The 20,558-nt window shown below is 38.2% G+C and overlaps 1 protein-coding gene across 4 annotated transcripts in view; it reads left to right on the forward strand.

Moving 5' to 3' along the window:
- The window catches only part of DPP8 (dipeptidyl peptidase 8), a 58,210-nt gene extending 39,405 nt beyond the window's left edge, over window positions 1–18,805 (forward strand). For 2 of the 4 annotated variants that reach the window (XM_079912013.1, XM_079912014.1), the window contains 7 exons: window positions 335–470; window positions 1,571–1,716; window positions 7,587–7,733; window positions 8,943–9,095; window positions 10,368–10,510; window positions 11,645–11,756; window positions 13,993–18,805. In XM_079912013.1, coding sequence (XP_079768139.1) covers window positions 335–470; window positions 1,571–1,716; window positions 7,587–7,733; window positions 8,943–9,095; window positions 10,368–10,510; window positions 11,645–11,756; window positions 13,993–14,115 — 960 coding nt within the window. In that variant the 3' untranslated portion in view covers window positions 14,116–18,805. Of the gene's footprint in view, window positions 1–334; window positions 471–1,570; window positions 1,717–7,586; window positions 7,734–8,143; window positions 8,295–8,942; window positions 9,096–10,367; window positions 10,511–11,644; window positions 11,757–13,992 lie in introns of those variants that run through there. The other 2 variants (XM_079912015.1, XM_079912016.1) reach the window with 2 other exon arrangements.
- The last annotated feature ends 1,753 nt before the right edge of the window (window positions 18,806–20,558 follow it).

Raw genomic sequence — 20,558 nt, forward strand, 5'->3', positions numbered from 1 at the left:
GCCCGTGAGCCATGGCCCCTGAGCCTGCGCGTCCGGAGCCTGCACATCCGGAGCCTGTGCTCCGCAACGGGAGAGGCCACAACAGTGAGAGGCCCACATACCGCAAAAAAAAAACAAAAAAAACCAACCCTCTATTCATGTAATACTCCTTTTCAGTAATGTGAAAATTGGTGAAGTTGGCCTGCAAAAACCTTATACTTAACTTTAGAATTGTATATGTGTATAAATGGTCAGACTCTTACCATACTCCAGCTGTAGCATTAGTGCACATGTAGCAACAGATAACCTTTTTTACTTTTCCCTGGGGAAAAGTAATTGTTTTTCCTTTCTCTAGCATTGTGACTTCTTTATAAGTAAGTATAGTAACCAGAAGAATCCACACTGTGTGTCCCTTTACAAGCTCTCAAGTCCTGAAGATGACCCAACCTGCAAAACAAAGGAATTTTGGGCCACCATTTTGGATTCAGCAGGTACTCATTTCCCTGAGCCTGATCTTAAGTAGGATTAGTACATTAGGGCACTAAACCTGTGTCATATGTCCACATTTCCTGAACAGAGTCTTCCCGTCTCTTACCACCACCTGTCCCTGAGCTGCTGGGTTCCTGATTGATCCCATCCCTCCTAGTCTATCAATTATCAAATAAGACTGGTTACCTCCTACTCCAGGCAGGAGCAAGTCTGGAAGGCCTTTTTGAAAATAAGATTAAAATAGTCAAGATACCAGCTAGGAAGTGATTTATTCACATGTTTGGATGAGTTCCCAGATAAACAACTGAATTTGAAGATAATATATACTGAACTAGTAAGACACTTGGGAAGGGAAGCTGCAGCTTTAAGGAATACCCAGCTGGTCACTTTCTTAAACTTCTACAGCACTTGTAATGGCCATCTTAATAAAAGATAGAACATTCATTCTGTATGGGAGTGAAGAGCACTGTGAATTACCTATTTTTAAAATGCTTGATTTCTTAAACATGAAGAATGGACTAATTTTTTATATCTTTTAATTCATTTTGTCCCCAAATCCTTTTTTCCTGTTAGGTATTTTCACTCATAAATACCTCCTAAGGGATTAAGAAATTAGTGCAAATCCACAAGGTATAAGTATGTTCTGATGTCCACAATCAGGATTTGTAATATGGTGATGATCTCTGCTTAAACTGTAACATCATCCAGTATACACAGATTTAGTATAGGTCTGTATCGCTTTGGAAAACCAATTGATTAAGTTAATTTGTGGTTTCAGTTTCCCATCAGGTATATGGCTTAACCATCAATAAGTTACACAAACCGAGCACAAAGTATTTGTGTTCTGCATGTAAATACCTCCTGGGCTCCAAGGATTATTCATAATACTTTGTGTCTGCTTCTCAAGTGGATAATTTGATATGTTCATTAGATTTCCTTTTTTAAAGATAACTTTGTGCTTGATTTCTTGCTTATCATCTGAAGGGGGGGAATGGTTAGTTATTTGTGTATAGGGTGGTGGGTTTATAGTATCTTTTCCTTGCTCTCAGATTGCTGAGCTCCCATAAGAACTCCTTATACAGACTGTGTTACCTCCTCTCAGGTCCTCTTCCTGACTATACCCCTCCAGAAATTTTTTCTTTTGAAAGCACTACTGGATTTACATTGTATGGGATGCTATACAAACCTCATGATCTACAACCTGGAAAGAAATACCCGACTGTGCTGTTTATATATGGTGGTCCTCAGGTGGGCATATTTACATACATATATGTGTGTGTGTGTGTGTTTTCATTTTCTTTTTCTTTTTTTTAGGTGATGTGTTTTTTAAATGTCTGGTCAATTGTTTCAGTTAAGATTTGAACATTGCTGAGCCTCTGCTATTATTGACTCTGGCTTATGCTCTAATTATCCAATTTAGGAGTTCAGGAAGCTGGGTTTTGTTAGATAGCTAACTCGAAAATCAGTGTCAATTTCTTCTTTTTTCTTTTGGCCACACCATGCGGTTTGTGGGATCTTAGTTCCCCGACTAGGGATCAAACCCAGGCCCTCGCCAGTGAAAGCACAGTCTTAACCACTGGACCGCCAAGGGAATTCCCTCAATGTTAGTTTCTTAATTTACAGTGAGGACTATAACTGTCATGGAGAATGTAGTATGTCAGTAGGTAAATATGTTGTTTTGTAGGTAGAGAACTTGTTTTGGAAATGATTTTAAATAATTAAATGTCTTGGTAAATAAAGAGTCTTAACAGATATTTTTGAAAGCCTTGGTAGCCTAATGAATTCCATCTCTTCATTCTAAGGCCACATCTCTCAAGAAAGCTATAATACTTTTATCAGCTAGTTAAGGCAACTGCTATACTACTATTCAGCACTGTAAGAAGTTTACACCTTGATTTTCTTGTTTCCACCTTAAGTATTAGCATGTGAATATTAAGCAAATTTTACTGTCAGAGTAAATAAAGTATTTTGGATAGGTGAATTGGTAAATTGGTAATTTTTTTAATGTTTAATCTTGGTTATATATCTTACATTGAGACCCTGTAGAAATTAGAATATAATTACAATGTTTTTCTAATAGAACTCTCTTGGACTCAGTAAATATCCTTTATAATTATACCCAGTTATTCAGATCTGGAAATGTATCTAGATGTAAAGTTATCCAAAAAATAAAAGTAACTACATAAGCCATAACATCTCAGCAATAACCGTCATATATCAAGTTAAATCACTTTGCCATTGTTTAGTGTGTTTTACGAACAAAACGTGATTCACATTTGTATAATTGTCATCTACACATAAATTATGAAAGAATTAAATTAGACTTCTCTTAAAAACTTTGAACTAAATCTTTGTACATTTAAAAAAAAGGTGTAATACAGGGCTTCCCTGGTGGCACAGTGGTTGAGGGTCCGCCTGCCGATGCAGGGGACACGGGTTTGTGCCCCCATCCGGGAGGATCCCACATGCCGCGGAGCGGCTAGGCCCGTGAGCCATGGCTGCTGAGCCTGCGCGTCCAGAGCCTGTGCTCCGCAACGGGAGAGGCCACAACGGTGAGAGGCCCATGTACTGCAAAATAAATAAAAATAAATAAAAGGTGTAATACAAAGAAATTCAGGAGACAAATTACAGGACACGCTCAGAAACTTTACATGTTTTGTTATATTATTTTGATATTATGACTAAGTAAGAAGGGTGTTTCTCCTTCCCAATGAAGAAATGATATATAAGATATGTGGAAAACACACTATAAAAACTAGCTGGTTATTTATATTTTTAATACTAAAGGACTCCTTATATTAGTAATTAAGTTTAAAAAGTCTAAGCCATATGAAAAGGTAGTATCACTAAGCATTAGGGAAATGCAAATCAAAACCACAATGAGATACCACCTCACACCCCTTAGGATAGCTATTATCAAAAAAAAAAGGAAAATAATAAATATTGGTGAGGGTGTAGAAAAATTGGAACTCTAATATGTTGCTGATGGGAATGTAAAATGATGCAACTGCTATGGAAAACAATATGGCAGTACTTCAAAAAGTTAAACATAGAATTATAATCTGATCCAGCAATTCCATTTCAGGATGTATACCCAAAAGAATTCAAAGCAAAAACTCAAACAGATACTTGTACACCAGTGTTGATTGCAACATTATTCATAATAGCCAAAAGGTGGAAGCAACCCCAGTGTCCGTTGATAGATGAATGGGTAAACAAAATGTGGTATGTAGAGGAATATTATGCAGCCTTTTAAAAAAAAAAAGGAAATTCTGACTCATACTACAGCATGGATGAACATTGAGCTCACTATGCTAAGTAAAATAAGCCAGGCACAGAAGGATAAATATTATATTTTTCCACTTGTATGAGGTACCTAGAAGAAGTAAATTCATAGAGACAGAAAGTAGAATAGAGGTTGTCAGGGACTGGGGAGGGATAGGGAATTATTGTTTAATAGGTTTGAAGTTTCTGTTTGGGATGATGAAAAAGTTCTAGAAATGGATAGTGATGATGGTTGCACAGCAGTGTGAATGTACTTAATACCACTGAATTATATACACTTAAAATGGTTAAAATGCATGTTTTACCATAATAAAGTCCTCGCCATGCAGTAAAAACAAAATTCTTTAATTGTTTGGAGTACTTTATGAATACAACTGCATTTTTTTGCACTTATAGAACAGTTTCTTTCTCAAAGTGTTCTTTGGAAGCATTCAAATTTGGTGAGGCCACAGGAGAATCTGCTATTCAGTTTGCAGGGAGATTTCCCCATAACACTTTGCATGATAGAATGCATTTGGCACTTCAACCCACTGGGAGGTCATTCATCCTTGTGTTTGATGACCATGTGGATTAGTTACAAAGAGGCTCCATAATGTAAGATCAGATCTTTCTAATAGCACACAATAACCTTGCAAAATTTGATTAAATCACATAAGTGGTCCAAACCTTTTTTTTCTTGGTGTATATTCAGGTCAAAGTGGGAATCTTTTTTTTTTTTTTTTTTTTTTTTTGCGGTACGCGGGCCTGTCACCGCTGTGGCCTCTCCCATCGCAGAGCACAGACTCCGGACGCGCGGGCCCAGCGGACACGGCCACGGGCCCAGCCGCTCCGCGGCATGCGGGATCCTCCTGGACCGGGGCACAAACCCGTGTCCCCTGCATCGGCAGGCAGACTCCCAACCACTGCGCCACCAGGGAATCCCCCAAAGTGGGAATCTTTTGAATAACAACAATGCCACAATTCATAACGTGAGGTGAATTACTTCATCGCTAAATGCAGCAACGTCTGTAGTCGGACAAAAGTGAAACCAAGGAAAGCAACAAATATTTCCCATTAAAGTCATCAAGGCTTAGTTCTTTAAACTTTGCATTGATAACAGTAGTGTGTTTAAAAGTGTTTATTTTTTAAAAAATGTTTATTTAGCAAATATTTATGATACTTCCTATGTGCCAGACACTGTTCTGCAAACATAAATGCACAAGAGAGCAAGTTAAAATAGCAGAACACAGGTTTTGAAGAATTGATACTGAAGAAAACTTCTGAATTCTTAGTGCTAAAGGGCATTATGTTTAAGTACCTCCTTCTAAGAAGAAGCAGGCCTGGAGGCTGCAAAGGCAGAAACACTGGCTCTGGGGGAGAATGTTGTATCAGGCAATTGAGGCCATCTTCTGTGATTGACAGCAGGCAAAGAAGTGAGTTATTTTTCTTATATGTTCATATATGTGTTCCTTGCCTAATACTTCTTTTTTCAGCTCCCTCCCTTTAAAAACAAGCACTTTTGCCCACCAAACCCCTCCTCCCGAGGTAGACAGGGAAAACATCACTCTCTTGTCTCTGTTTTTCATTCATTCAGCAAATAGTTACTGAGTTCCTATTATGTACCAGGCACTATTCTAGGCAGTGAGGATACCACAGTGAACAAGTCAGACTAATGTCCCACCCTCATGGAGATTAATGAGGAAAATAATAAACAAGCAGACATATAAATTATATAACTTCATATAATGGAAGTGTTATGAATAATTGTTGGGAAAGAGGATGGCAAAGTGACTAAAATGAGGGTTCTGACTGGAAGGTCAGGGAAGCTCTCTGAGGTTGCAGAGGATGAGAAGGGATGAGCCATGTTAAAGATCTGAGGGCAGAGCATTGTAGACAGAGGGAACAGTAAATGTTAATGTGTCCTGGGGTTAGAACCAACTTGATATAGTTAGTGGTAAGGTTAGAGTGCAGTGCTCAAGGGGGGAAATGGTATGAGATGAGGTCACAGAAATAGCCAAGAGCTAGATAATGTAGTGTCTCAAAGGCAGTGGTAAGGAGTTTAGATCTTACTCTGATCTAAACCCCCTGCCATTAGGAGGACCAAAGCTATAAAGTCATACCTGATTTACATTTTTAAACATCGTCCTGTTGCTGTGAGAACAGACTATACGGAGGACAAGTATAGAAACAGAAAGACCAGTTTGACAGTTGTTGCAGTGGCGCTAAACATCCGAAAGTTCAAAAGGAGAAGGTTCTTTATACCGCCACTGCCAGTCTAGCCCATTCAATGCTCAGTAGGTATTTATTGAGTGAAGACAGCATCGATGTTTATTTTAACTCCTGGCTGGCTTGGTTTTCCCATTGGTTTCAGCCAGAGAACACGTCCTCAATTTTGCCAGAACCTTTTTTTGTTTGTTTATTATCTACCTTAGTATCCACCAAACCTTGAACTTCTGTAACTTTCTGCCCATTAATTAAAGTCTTCTTTTCACCAGAGAGTATATTTCTGGTAAAGCCCAAACTACATTTAATTTCTCAGTCATTTTGAAGTATAGTTTCTAGGGCAATAAAGATATTTAAGAATTATTCTACCTTTTGCACTGATTTGTGTAGCAGGAAAAAAGAAGCTGACTGGTCATAGTAATTCATTAAAATACTTCAGTTTTCCCTCTACTGGTCAGAGACAATCCCAGAAGAGACAGGTAGGGAGAAAAAATGATCTTATTCTGTCATTTGAATGATACAATTCTTCCTCAGGGTAGAAGTAATCATTTTAGTAATTTTTTCTATGGGGTAGGTTAAATCACTTATCTTGTATGTAGTTAGTATCTAGGTTATAATTTTAAAGTCTGTAGTTACTCAGTAATTCCTCAGAACTTTGAGTGTGAAGTTAAGAAAGAAAAGAAGTAACATGAACATGAAAAGATTTAATTTAAAAGTAAATAAGGGGACTTCCCTGGTGGTGCAGTGGTTAAGAATCCGCCTGCCAGTGCAGGGGACATGGGTTCAAGTCCTGGTCCGGGAAGATCCCACATGCTGCAGAGCACCTAAGCCCGTGCACCACAACTACTGAGCCTGTGCGTTAGAGCCCACGAGCCACAACTACTGAGCCCGCGTGCCACAACTAGTGAAGCCCACACACCTAGAGCCCGTGCTCTGCAACAAGAGAAGCCACTGCAGTGAGAAGCCCGCACACCACAACTAAGAGTAGCCCCCGCTCGCTGCAACTAGAGAAAGCCCAGGCACAGCAACGAAGACCCAACACAGCCAAAAATAAATAAAATAAGTTAATTTAAAAAATAAAAATAAATCAGGGAGGGCTTCCCTGGTGGCGCAGTGGTTGAGAGTCTGCCTGCCAATGCAGGGGACACGGGTTCGTGCCCCGGTCCAGGAAGATCCCACATGCTGCGGAGAGGCTGGGCCCGTGAGCCATGGCCGCTGAGCCTGCACGTCTGGAGCCTGTGCTCCGCAACGGGAGAGGCCACAACGGGAGACGCCCGCGTACCGCAAATAAATAAATAAATAAATAAATAAATAAATCAATCAATCAGGGAGAGGGGGAGGAGGGGAGTTGCTAATCAATGGGCATAAAAAATTCTTAATTATGCAAGATGAATAAATTCTAGAGATCTGCTGTCCAACATTGTCCTATGATTAACAATACTGTATTGTACACTTAAAATTTTAAGAGGGTCCATTTCATGTTGTGTTCTTGCCACAAGAAAATAATTTCATTTTATAGGCAAAATAATGTTAAAAATTTAAACTTTCTATTTTTTGCAGCATCCTGCCTCTCTTATGCTTTTGTATGCTGCCATATAATAAATTTCACTGAAGTTGTATTTCTTCCTCAGGTGCAGTTGGTGAATAATCGGTTTAAAGGAATCAAGTATTTCCGATTGAATACCCTAGCCTCTCTGGGTTACGTGGTTGTAGTGATAGACAACAGGGGATCCTGTCACCGAGGGCTTAAATTTGAAGGCGCCTTTAAATATAAAATGGTGTGTGAACATACAAACATTTTTCTTTTAAAGACATTTACAATTTTTGGTGCATTGTTTAGTGTGAAATCCCAGAGAAGGAATTGGGGGAAGGCACTGTGAGTGTGTGTGCACGTGTGTGCATGTGAGCATGTGTTATGGTTTGGGGGTGGGAGGGAAGGTACAACTTGATATTCACTAGGCTATTCATGTCTACCTATATGTAAATTTGGGGAGCTGAGATAGAACCACTTTTATATAGAAACCCCCTCTCTTTCTATTTTTTATGTCCAGTTTAGCCACAAGCCAGTCCATTTAGTTTTCAGCATCCTGTACACTATTAGGAATAATTGAGATTTGTTCTGTCCTCTGTGAAGAGAGAAACCAACTGGTTAGTGCCTTCCTTGTGACAAGCCTCTTTCTCTCTACAGGAAGCTTTAAATGCTACCTTTTAGAGATGCCCCATGTCCTTTCTGCTGCTTTGGGAAATGATGAGAATCCGATGTTCCTTTTGCACAGTAAGGCAGTTACTGTGTTTGCCAGTGTATTGGACATGCTGAGTAAGACATGGGGATTTTCTCCCACAGCCAGTTCTTTGACCTTATGTTGTATTCTCATGTAAGTTTTTGTTTTTATTTTTGTTTTTGGCTCAGTGAAGTGAGATTGTGTGCACTGGCAGGCCTAGTAATACAGACAGGGTGGTGGCGATAGGAATTAGGACTATACAGGACTTTAAAGAAATTGTATGTTCAGTTCCTAGAGGTAGGTGATAGGGAAATAGGATAATGCGTCAAGAGTGATTCCCTCTGCTTTATTACATTAAGTTTTAAAAAGGAGAGGTAATATTAGTCAACCACTTAAGGGGGCTAATTTTTTATCTTTGGGTGTAGGAAGGCTTGTTACAAGGAAGATGCTGACCTCTTAGCAGACAACAGAACAAATGGAAATGGGAAATACCCATACGGCAAGGGACATTTTGGGTCACAGTAGGAAAGAACTTTATGACTAAGGGGTAACTAAACTCTAGGACAGGCTAGCAACAGAAGCTATAGGCTCCTATCTCTAGAGTTAAAAATTTTTTTTTCAAGCAACAGAATTTCCATTGATAATGAGTTCTTATCTAAAAAAACTACAGGTATTTTTAGTAAGAACATCTATCAGCTTTAAAAGCACTCTTATAATAAGATTTTTATTTATCAGAATCAGTGAAATGCTCTCCATTTTTTACAGGGTCAAATAGAAATTGACGATCAGGTGGAAGGACTCCAATATCTAGCCTCTCAATATGATTTCATTGACTTAGATCGTGTGGGCATCCATGGCTGGTCCTATGGAGGATACCTCTCCCTGATGGCATTAATGCAGAGGTCAGATATATTCAGGGTATGTGATTTCCTATGGTACTTCTTTTTGCAATAAGCGTAGAATTTTCTATAAATTGAGATATGAGGAAATGCAAATTTTCTGAAGGTTTACAAAGTTGACAGTACTGTGAAATGTTAGGGTTTGTGTGTTTAATAGCCGTGTGAAATAATATATATATCTTGTCAACTCGTGAGATATGTTTACGTATCTTTATCTGCATTTATCTATATAAAATAATTGTCAACTTGATCAGTTACTGGCTATTTATAGACATATGCCAAAGATTATGGGAGATAGTCATGATTAGTAAAACACACATTCATATTGGGTTGTTCTTATTTGTGTAATTGTTGGACTACAACCTCTGAGGGCAGGGATCTGTCTGCCCTATGCTGTATCCTCAGCTGCCAAGCACAATGCTTGGCACATAGTCGGTCCTAAGTAAATCTGTACTGAATGAATAAACTATGAAATATGTAAACAATGATTCCAATTCTATAAACAGCTTCTTAGAAAAATATGTTACAAGAAAATATAAAATGATGCTAACAGTTGTTAAGGGAATGGGAATTATGAGTGGCATTTTTCTTTTTAATATTTCAATAACATTTTATTTTACAGTGAAAATTTTTTATTTTTTAAGAATAAAAACTATAGGGTTTTTGTTCTTACATGTATATTCAGATAATCTTTATTTATAATAACCACAAAATGAACTCTGAATACTGCCATAATTTTCCCAGGCTTGCAGCTGTCAAGAAAGTAATTACAGTATTTAAATCAATATTTAAATATAAAACTGTGTGTGGGAGACTTAAAATGAGGCAAGTATTTAGTGCTTAAATATATTTCATTCATTGTTTTAAATTCTGTACTGCCAACAGAAGCTAAAAAAAAAAAAAAAAAAAAGACTGCTTTTTCCTATATAAAGCTGACACTTGTCCCATATTTTTTTCCCCAGGAGCAGGAATAAATTTACACTGAGGCATTCATATGTTCTAGTTCAGCCTCCCCTTTTAACAGAGGCCCATGTTTATATTTCATCTAGCCCAGGTTAAGGATTTGGTGTGTGGCACATCTGTGGAACATGAAGCTAACTGACTCACAAAGTATCAAATTCTTGACCTTCGCACTCCCCTTTGATTTTCTGAGTTGCCTGAGACCATGTATGCTCCAGTCATGGGGCTAAAGCCTAAGGATAATTTTAGCCTGTAAATTTGCAGTTACAGACTCTCAGTGCTAGCCATTCTTTTCTGGACCACACTTGACTGTCACTGTTATCTTATGCAGGTTGCTATTGCTGGGGCCCCAGTCACTCTGTGGATCTTCTATGATACAGGCTACACGGAACGTTATATGGGTCACCCTGACCAGAATGAACAGGGCTATTACTTAGGATCTGTGGCCATGCAAGCAGAAAAATTCCCCTCTGAGTAAGCTTAAGCTTTAAAATTAAAATTATAAATTTAAAATTGTATCTTTAAAAATTGTCTTTAATAATGAAAACTATAAGCATGACAAAACCAAAGCTAATATTTTATAGAGTACTAGAAGTCATAGCTGTTTGTCAAAGCTTAATTATAGGCCAGTTCATATAATTTGGGTTTTTTTACAAGTTATATTTGAAGCAGTTGCTTAAGTGATAAAAGAAGCTTAATTAAGTACACAACTGTTTCAAGGTGGAAAAAATTCCATTTCTGCTTACGTATATTTTGCAAGTAACATATATGATTTTTCTTTTTCTAGGGACATGCTATAATTATTGATGTGTGCTAATATCTTAATAGGAAATAGAACACGATTTAATTAAAATATTTTTTCTTAGGGGGCTTCCCTGGTGGCACAGTGGTTGAGGGTCCGCCTGCCGATGCGGGGGACGTGGGTTCGTGCCCCGGTCCGGGGGGATCCCACGTGCCGCGAAGCGGCTGGGCCGGAGCCTGTGCTCCGCAACAGGAGAGGCCACGGCAGTGAGAAGCCCGTGTACCGCAAAAAAAAAAAAAAAAAAAAAAAATTTTCTTTACATGTAGCATCTGGTTAATATATTACTAATTTAATATTGAAATGCTGAATCCTTTTTTTAAATAAATTTATTTATTTATTTTTTAATTTTGGCTGCCCTGGGTCTTCGTTGGCGCGCGCGGGCTTTCTCTAGTTGCGCAGAGCGGGGGCTACTCTTCGTTGCGGTGCGCGCGCTTCTCATTGCGGTGGCTTCTCTTGTTGCGGAGCACGGGCTCTAGGCATGTGGGCTTCAGTAGTTGTGGCACGTGGGCTCAGTAGTTGCGGTTTGCGGGCTCTAGAGCGCAGGCTCAGTAGTTGTGGCACACGGGCTTAGTTGCTGCATGGCATGTGGGATCTTCCCGTACCAGGGCTCAAACCCATGTCCCCTGCATTGGCAGGCAGATTCCTAACCACTGCATCACCAGGGAAGTCCCAAAATGTTGAATCCTTATTCTAATATTACAGTATAAGGAAGTTAACGTAGTTAGTTGTGATTAGTTTTAAGGAGTTAAGTGGTTTTCCCAAATACTCTTATTTTGCCTAATCCTCTGATATTTCCATTTTTCCAGACCAAATCGTTTACTACTCTTACATGGGTTCTTGGATGAGAATGTCCATTTTGCACACACCAGTATATTACTGAGTTTTTTAGTGAGGGCTGGAAAGCCATATGATTTACAGGTGAGTTCTTTTACATTTTCTGATTAAAATAGCCATGATTAGTGATTGGTTACTTTGAAATATAATAAAGTATGGAGTAAGGTTGAATTTTCAGCTGTGGCCACTCTCTGCTTAAGAGAACTAAAATAATAGGCATAGTTAGCAGTGCCTCTAGTTAGATAAAAATTAAGATCCTGTGGAAGTCAGGATGAAAATTGTCCTATCAGATTACATGACTTGCGTATCTGTATCTGCTTTCAGTTTGTAATCATGGACAAGATGACAGGAGTCCATTCACTATCCTCCTTTGCTTTTCTTCTTCCTCTTGGGAGGGTAAAGAAATGCTAGTTGATTTCATTGTTATAAAGGATTTTTAGGACCTGATTACAAGGTCTTTTAATTTTCTTCCGTTTTATATTGACATTGGAGCAGAAACCAACAAGTTACTTACCTCCATTGCTCCATTACTCAAAAAAAAGCTTTTAAGAGAAATTTTTCCTCCTTTCTTCCTCATTTCTACTCCTTACACAGATTGTTCTCATAAGAAATGAAAAATATTACTTTTCCCTTTTTTGTGTTTCAGTTGACATTTATGTAGGTAAACTATGAGATATTTGTCTATAGCAGCAGTTTTCAAGCGTTTTGGTCTCAGGACCCTTTTATATACCAAAAAGCTTTTGTTTATGTGAGTTATGTCTATCAGTATTTCTCATATAAGATATTAAGACTAAGAAAATTTTAAAATATTCATTTATTTATTTAAAATTAACAATAATAAACTATTACATGTTAACACAGATCACATTTTTAATGGAGGAGAAAATTTTTCAAGACAAAACAATTTACTGAGAAAGTTAGCACTGTTTTACATTTTTCTAAATCCCTTTAATCTCTGGCTTAATAAGAAATACATCTAGATTCTCGTATCTACTTCCACATACAATCTGTTGTGAAATGTTGTTTTGGCTAAAGTAAATGAAGAAATTTTGGCCTCACAAAATATGTAATTAAGAAATGGGAGTAATATTTTAGCTTTTTCAGATAATCATGGATATTCTTCTTTGTTGCTACACCAAAACTGAACAAATGGTAGTTTCTTAAAGGTTAGTCTTAGTGTGGAATCTGAAACCATATCTGTAAACTTTTCATACTCTGTTACATTACAGTCTGTTGGATCTCGTACTTCAAATGGATCTTTTACCCATGCATTGGTCATCTGGAAAATATTGGTTCACTTCTAAGTGTTGATCCACTTAATCATACAATATTTTTTAAATCATATACATTGATATTACCACTGATCTCAACAGAAAATTCTCCAAGTATTGAGAAGCTCATGAGCTAGGAGTGGTAGATGCAAGTTTTCCAAAATTCTAATTTTCATTTAAAAGCTCAAAGTTTATCATTGGCAACAAATACTGTCAATGTTGTCCTTGAAGTGACTGGCTCACATCATTTTTAGAAAATGTTTGCCAGATAGCCAAGTTTGAATCACCATAGTTGTCATTCTTTCAAGTGAAAAATGGAGTTCCATTTAAAAACTCAGTTGTAGGGACTTCCCTGGCTATCTAGTGGTTAAGACTCCGTTCTTCCACTGCAGGGGGCGTGGGTTCGATACCTGGTCAGGGAACTAAGATCCCGCATGCTGTGCGGCGGGGCCAAAAGAAAAAACAAAACAAAACTCAGTTGTACAAGTCCTTTTCCTTGAGACATCGTGTAGCAGAAGTGCTTTATGCCTTCTTCCCATCTTATCACCACAGAATATAAAAAGACCTCTGCTTAAGGGTTGCAACTTAACAAAATTCTAATTTTTACTACTACTTAAGGGAAACTGGCATTTTTTCTTGTTTACTACAAGTGTATGTCACTGCCTTGATTCATGCTAAGGCACCAGCACTTTTACCCACCATTGCCTTTCATTATCAGTGCAAATGCCAACACAGTGAATAAAGGCAAATAATATCTTATTTTTGATCTGAAAGTAAATATGACCTTGTGTATCCCTGGAAAGAGTTCTGAGGACCCCAGAAGTCTGCAAACCACACTTGGAGAACCACTGATCCTTCTGTAAGCTTAGTGGTACATAGGGAATTATAAAAAGAGAAGGCCCTTTAGATAGGATATATGTGTATAATATCTTGGAGAAGCTCTGCTCCATGTTATTAATTCTGTTGAAAATCTCTGGAAAGCTTTGGAAGGAGATGTATTCCTAAATTCTTATTTTGTGTATTTTGATTTTGTTGTTGTTGTTTTTAAGATCTATCCTCAGGAGAGACACAGCATAAGAGTTCCTGAATCTGGAGAACATTATGAACTGCATCTTTTGCACTACCTTCAAGAAAACCTTGGATCACGTATTGCTGCTCTGAAAGTGATATAACTTTGACCTGTGTAGAACTCTGGTATACACTGGCTGTTTAACCAGATGAGGAGGTTTAATCAGTAGAGAATTGATCATCACATTTTGGTACCTGCCACATAACATCTACTTCTGAAAGTATATTTGGTGCCATGCAGGTGTTTACAGCTTGTAGATAGTAATCTAATACCTTAACCATACACAAAATTAAATGATACATATTTCTAAGGGACCCAGCAATACCATGAGAATTACTGAAAGAAATAAGACATTAGTACCATGTATCCATACTACCTTATTTTCATTTTTAATAGCATTATGAAACCTCATGGACTTAATTAGTGTATTTTTACAGTATACTTCTGAATTTGTTAAAATATGATATTAGTGATTGGTTTGGTTCAATTCCAGAATCTCTGACTAGTTACAGATTTGATAGCACTTAAATGTAATTGAATAGCTTATACTACATTGCTTGGGGTGTATCCAGCATGTTATGAACTAATCACTATTAAACCTATGGCTTAACCGGTCATTAATGATTTTTCAAGGATAACTTAGTAGCCTCCTAAAGACACTTAATTTTGTTTCATTCAGACTCTGACCAGTTTTTAACCAATTTAAACTGTATCTAGTATAAATAGTTCTCTTTGATGATATGACCGAGTGGGTTTTTCCTTTCACATAAAGGCAAGTAACTGTATATGTAGCATGGATTTAATTAGTCTTATAATATTGATAATTACAGACAGGAAAATTTTAATCAAATGATTAGAGCTTAAATATTTGCAGGCAATTTCTTTCACTTTAGGAAAAGAAAAAAGTACACATTCACTTGTATTTTTCAGAAAATTTAGTGGTGCCAGTTTCCATTGGGTATTTCCTCATTGAAATATTCCAGAGTTTTAGGGCAGTGGAGGGGAATTTTGGTGGGGTGGGGGAGACCAGAGTGTGGAGAACGGCAGGGAGAGGAGAAGGCAAGGGTCTGCTTAAGATCTAAGCAGAAGTATAATTTGACAAAAAATACTCATGAAAAAGTTTAGGAATTGAAATTTAAACTCCTAGAATATTAGTTAAGGAAACCAGATTAAGAAATCACACTCTTGCCAACACAGGTACAGACTAACATTATTCAGGGGAGGAAAAGTTCCTTAGAGTTACTTTTACAGTTCTAATTCTAATTTTTTTAATTTTCTTCTTAATTTTGGAAACCTTACAAATTGAAACTTTCTTTAACCTTTTTAAATTATTTGAATATTATTTAGATATTGTGAGCTTAAAGAGTTTCCAGACAACCTCTTTACCATAAACTGATCCCCAGCAAGGCATGGCTCTCTTTTGCAATGTTCAAAGCTTATAAGTGAGTTCTTGAATGACCGTGACATTTTTCTGGTTTAGCCCTAGCAGTTGACTATTAAGGGAGCTCATAGTGCCGATTGGGATCTGCCATCTTAGAATCTTAGGGTGTTAGATGGGTCACATTGGAGCCAGTGGCAGAGAAGGCACCTATGAGTTTGACAAGCCTCAGTGTTTGGAAAGTACTTCTAAACAACACTCCAAAAAAAAAATTATTCTCTTCTTTCTCACCACTACAGAGAGAGTAGATTTCTGCCCTAGAGAGCACAGCCTCCATTAGTAAGGATGGTGACTGTGCATGAGATGTGGACTTCATCACTAAGGGCCGCATGGGAGGTGGGGGAGGTCCAGAGATGGCAGGGTGACCTGGTGGTGCTGTCTGTGGAGGGGGATTGGGTTTTGCTGTTTTTGTATTTATACTGTATAATAGGTACCACACTTTTCCCTGTGTCTGTATATGTATTGATTTTCTTGTTATGATATTTTCCCATGCCAATATTTGTTTATATTTTTTTCAATGTTAAATTAAATTGATTTGGGTAACTTTTCTTCCCCAAGAAAGTATTTTCCCCCATGACTTAAGTATGTATCTGATTACTGAAGATGGTTTTTGTCTAGGGACTAGTGGCATCTGACCATCTAACCTTATATAATATGCAAAGTAGAAATGCTATGCAGTGGCTTTTATACAGCTACTCATTTGAAACCTCTTACCCAATAAGGCTGTTTCTTCAAAATGGCATCTCATATTTTATCAAAACAAACCTTAAAGAACCTCATGGACTCTTGAATTCACAGGTGTTTTCCTTTTGCATCTTGCCTTCTGCTTTCCTCCCATCACAAGGAATGCTTCTGTTATAATTCCCAGTCAGTTAAATGCCATTCTCCTTCCATAGGGGGAAAAATACCTGACTGAATTCACTTACAGAAAGACAGCTCAACTGAATTTGATTTTAAAATCAATGTGGAAAACATCATAGTCAATTCAAGCAATCAGTAGAAATCTCACTAAAACTATTTGTACCCTGTGTTTGGGTAACAAACTAAAAGGCAAGAGTATAGCAGCATTTTTAGTGAGAACCAAAAAGCACTAGCTTAAACATCAAAGGGGGGTTTTGCAGGTTTGATAATTGGGTGCACTTGAACAACCATCAGTAGTTATGGTTGCTTCTGCGTTGTTGAGCAGTGGGACTCAAAATCTAAGATTCATCTGGGATGCTTATGAAAAGAAATGCAATCTTGAACCTCACTCTTAGAAATTTGGATTTTATTGATTTAAGTGGAGACCAGGAATCTGCATTTCTAACAAGCTTCCCAGGTGACTCTAAAGCAAGTCATTTGTGGGCTACTTTAAGAAACTCTTCTGCAGAGAATGAGTTGTATTAAGAAAATAATAGGTGATTTCTACACTGGACTGTTTGACAAGAACCTAAAACAATAGTCAAGATAGCTGCTCATCTGTGATGACTGTTGGCCCTTTTTTCACTCTGAAAAAAGCAGAAGGTATCATTAACTATATATCCCCTTGGTCTGGAGATCAATTTTGGAGTGAAGGTTTTTCTGTCTATGCCATTCCTGGCTTGTTTCCAAAGCCTCATACAAGAGGATGAAGTCACAATGCATGCATTATTTTTCAGAAGAATGAGATATAGATATTGATGCTTACTTTGCTTGTTTTACTTCTTACAGAAGGTGTATCCCACCTCTCTGTGACAGTGTTCTCTCTTTAGGTGGAATGATTCCTATGAGATCTCTCATTATTACAGAATTGTAAAACTTTCAAGCTGTTTCATCTTTGGTATAATCTGGTGTTCTCATTATTTAGAGGAGGAAACCTCCATATAGAGAGAGGAGAAAATATACCCATGGTCATACAGCCAGTTAGTGTTTGGTTGGTGCTAGACTCCATCCAGATATCCTAACTCATGGTAGTTAAATGATATGTAGAAAAGGCAAATTTTTAAAGAAGTATTTATTAATATATTCCTATGAAACATTTTAAAGATAACGTAAAATGGTTAATTTTTCCATTCTAAAGTAAATGCTAAGCATGCTTATTAATGAAGCAGTACTTCTAATTAGTATATGACATTCTGAAGTTAATTAAAATTGTTAACACTAAATGTGTCTTCCTTGGTGTAGTGGGGAGTTTGGGGATTGGGGTATAGAGTGCTTGCTTAAGCCTGGGAGCCCAAATTATAGCTGTTTAAAGTAAGCAATGAGACATGGCCATATCTAAACTAAGATATGTAAGGTGAGTGTCCATTCCCAGCAGGCATAAAGGAATAAGGAAACTTTCCTGACTCCCACCTTCCGAACCCCAACCAGCCTCACCTAATCCATCTTGCAGCCTGAAATATGGAGACATGTTAGTGCAAGGTGCTGGCTCTTGCTTTTCTTATTTCGTCAAGAGACAGTTCTAGGTAATCATTTGAGAAGTCCCTCAGAGAGAGAAAAAGTATGTTTGTTTTTACATAACCCAAATACAAATTTATGTTGTATTCAGCACAGTTGGAGTTCAGGTCTTTAATTTTAGAACATAAAGTGCCTGCTATTTTAAGCATTGACTTATATAAAAAGAACTGCATGTCTCACTCCAGTAAGTTTATGGGTTTTCTTATTTTCAGCTACATGGCTTTTAATCATGTAAAGTGAAACATTAGTTTTGTTGCATTTTATTACAGGTTCTTTGTTGCAATAAAGATGCTGCTAAAGTAATTGATGTAAATGTCCCTTTTTCCCCATTCCCCCATTTGTACAATCTTTGCCTTGATTAGTGGCAACTGTGAGTGGTTAATACACACGAACAAGGTCATGTGCTTGCAGTGGCCAGCGGAGACTGCAAGGTGGTTACATGGGGTTTCTAGTATAAACACTAACTAAAAATGCATCCAAAGCCAGAGGGAGGTGTGTAGAGACCTGCTTTGTACCTGTAAGTGGTTCCCGACAGCCAGCGTTGGTACTGCAAGGGTGGGTGGTGCTTGGAGCCAATGATTAACATAACCTCCCTGAGCAGCTAGGAGTTTGTCTGGAATGCCTCTTGGAGTTGACAGTGGTTTCTGCATGCTCCCCAGGAAATTTCAAGGGAGTTCAGTGTAATACTTTCTTCAGAGATTTCTTTGACAATTCTCTGGTCTTTTGAAGCTGTACTAGAGAAAGGGTAGGGGAAAGAAGCAGATGAACCCCTCTAAAACTAGTAAATTTGGGTTTGTCTAATAATCCAGAACAGACCCTCAATCTGGATTCTGTAATCCTCTAAAGTGGTATGCAGAATATTGCATGAATGAGTAGAGGTGCGTTCTGGGGAGAAGGGCTTTGGCATTATCAGATTCTCAAAGGGGTAATGATTTTTAAAAAAAACACTGCTATGTTATGTATTAGGGTCTTAAACTTTTAATTTGTATACAAAAATTCTTAGAAATAAAGATTATCTTTAAACAGGTTACTGCTATAGACCTATCCTTTTTACCTCATAACACATTAAAAAAAAAAATCTCTGTGACTCTGGGATAAACTGAGGTACACTGGGTTAACCTGTTGAGGTTGCTTGTCGCCAGAAGTGACCAGCCAGACTCGCCCAAACTGTAAAGAGATTAATACCTCAGCACACATATAATTCATTTATGGCACTCCAGATGGGAACATTTTATAGACTACTTTGGTCTCTTTAATTTAGCCAGGATTTATTGCTAATCAAAAATCAGCTTTCAGCTTTCAACCTGGCCATAAGCATCCTGCAAAGACTGTGCTGGCGGTACACACTTCCCAGTGGCTCTCGGGCTCCAGAGCCCTGTCAGAGCAAGTGTATGGTTTCGAGGCCTCTGGACGTCCCTCTAGCGTGACCTTACCCACGCAGTGGTGATGAGAAACAGGGATTGATCCCTTGGTGCTTTGGAGGGGAGCAGAGTCGAAACAACTGTAGTATGAGGATCCCATAACCACGACTTTATTTTGGGCTTGGAGTGGTTTGGGGAATCACCAGGATTTAAATAAGTTAATCAGCCTAGTTCCACGAATCTGGTACCCTGGCCCTGCCACCCTGGAAGAGGTTGAACTCCCATTGAAATGGATTAGATGGGATTCAGCTCTGACGTAGGCAATGAGATTTTTGAGTTTGTGTGCTCCTTACTGAAAGATAACACGTTCTAAATTGGCTCCCAAACTTAAGTTCTTGAAATAGAAGTTCGGAAACAATTAAGATAGTTGTCCTTAGCCAGTTTCAGGAATCCACCCCCAACCCCACCCCCATCTTCACTAGAAAGGCACTCTGCAGAAGGGCAGAGTTTAACATTCTACTCACAGGTGACAATTATTTGCAGGAAGGTCCTCTGGCTGGGTAGGTTCTGGAAAACACAGTGCTCTTCTGTGAAATGGACTCTCCGTGTTGGCTTGGTTTCTGGGCATATGTATGGTCGTAGTTATATCCCTCAGCATGTGTGTGAGTGCCACTGTCTGTAGTTTCTTGGGTACTTAATGATGTGTTGCCTAGCCAGTTAATTGTTTTTCGTTGTCTCAACCGTCTATTCCTCCTTATTCCTGTCGCTGGTCCTACCTCAGTCTAGGACCTGTAATGTCATGCTGGGCTGCAGTAGAAGGTGAAGATTAAGAATTCCAAGTGACTTCAAAGAAGCAGTTCACAACTGTCATTCAGCAAATATTTAGTAACAATCATGTGCTAGGCCTGTGTAGGCCATGAGGAAACAAAGATGAAGAGGACACAGCCCTTGCCCTCAAGAGGTTCTCAGGACCAACTTCACCTCCCACCTCACTAGCACACCCGGTAGGACACCGACTTTTTTTTTTTTTTTCTTTAATGCTTTCATTTTATTTATTTTTTTATACAGCAGGTTCTTATTAGTCATCAACTTTATACACATCAGTGTATACATGTCAATCCCAATCACCCAATTCATCCCACCCCCAGCACCCCGCGGCTTTCTCCCCTTGATGTCCATACGTTTGTTCTGTACATCTGTGTCTCAACTTCTGCCCTGCAAACCGGTTCATCTGTACCATTTTTCTAGGTTCCCCATATATGCATTAATATACGATATTTGTTTTTCTCTTTCTGACTTGCTTCACTCTGTATGATAGTCTCTAGATCCATC

The sequence above is a fragment of the Stenella coeruleoalba genome (assembly GCF_951394435.1).
Source record: "Stenella coeruleoalba genome assembly, chromosome: 2".
Classification (NCBI taxonomy): Eukaryota; Metazoa; Chordata; class Mammalia; order Artiodactyla; family Delphinidae; genus Stenella; species Stenella coeruleoalba.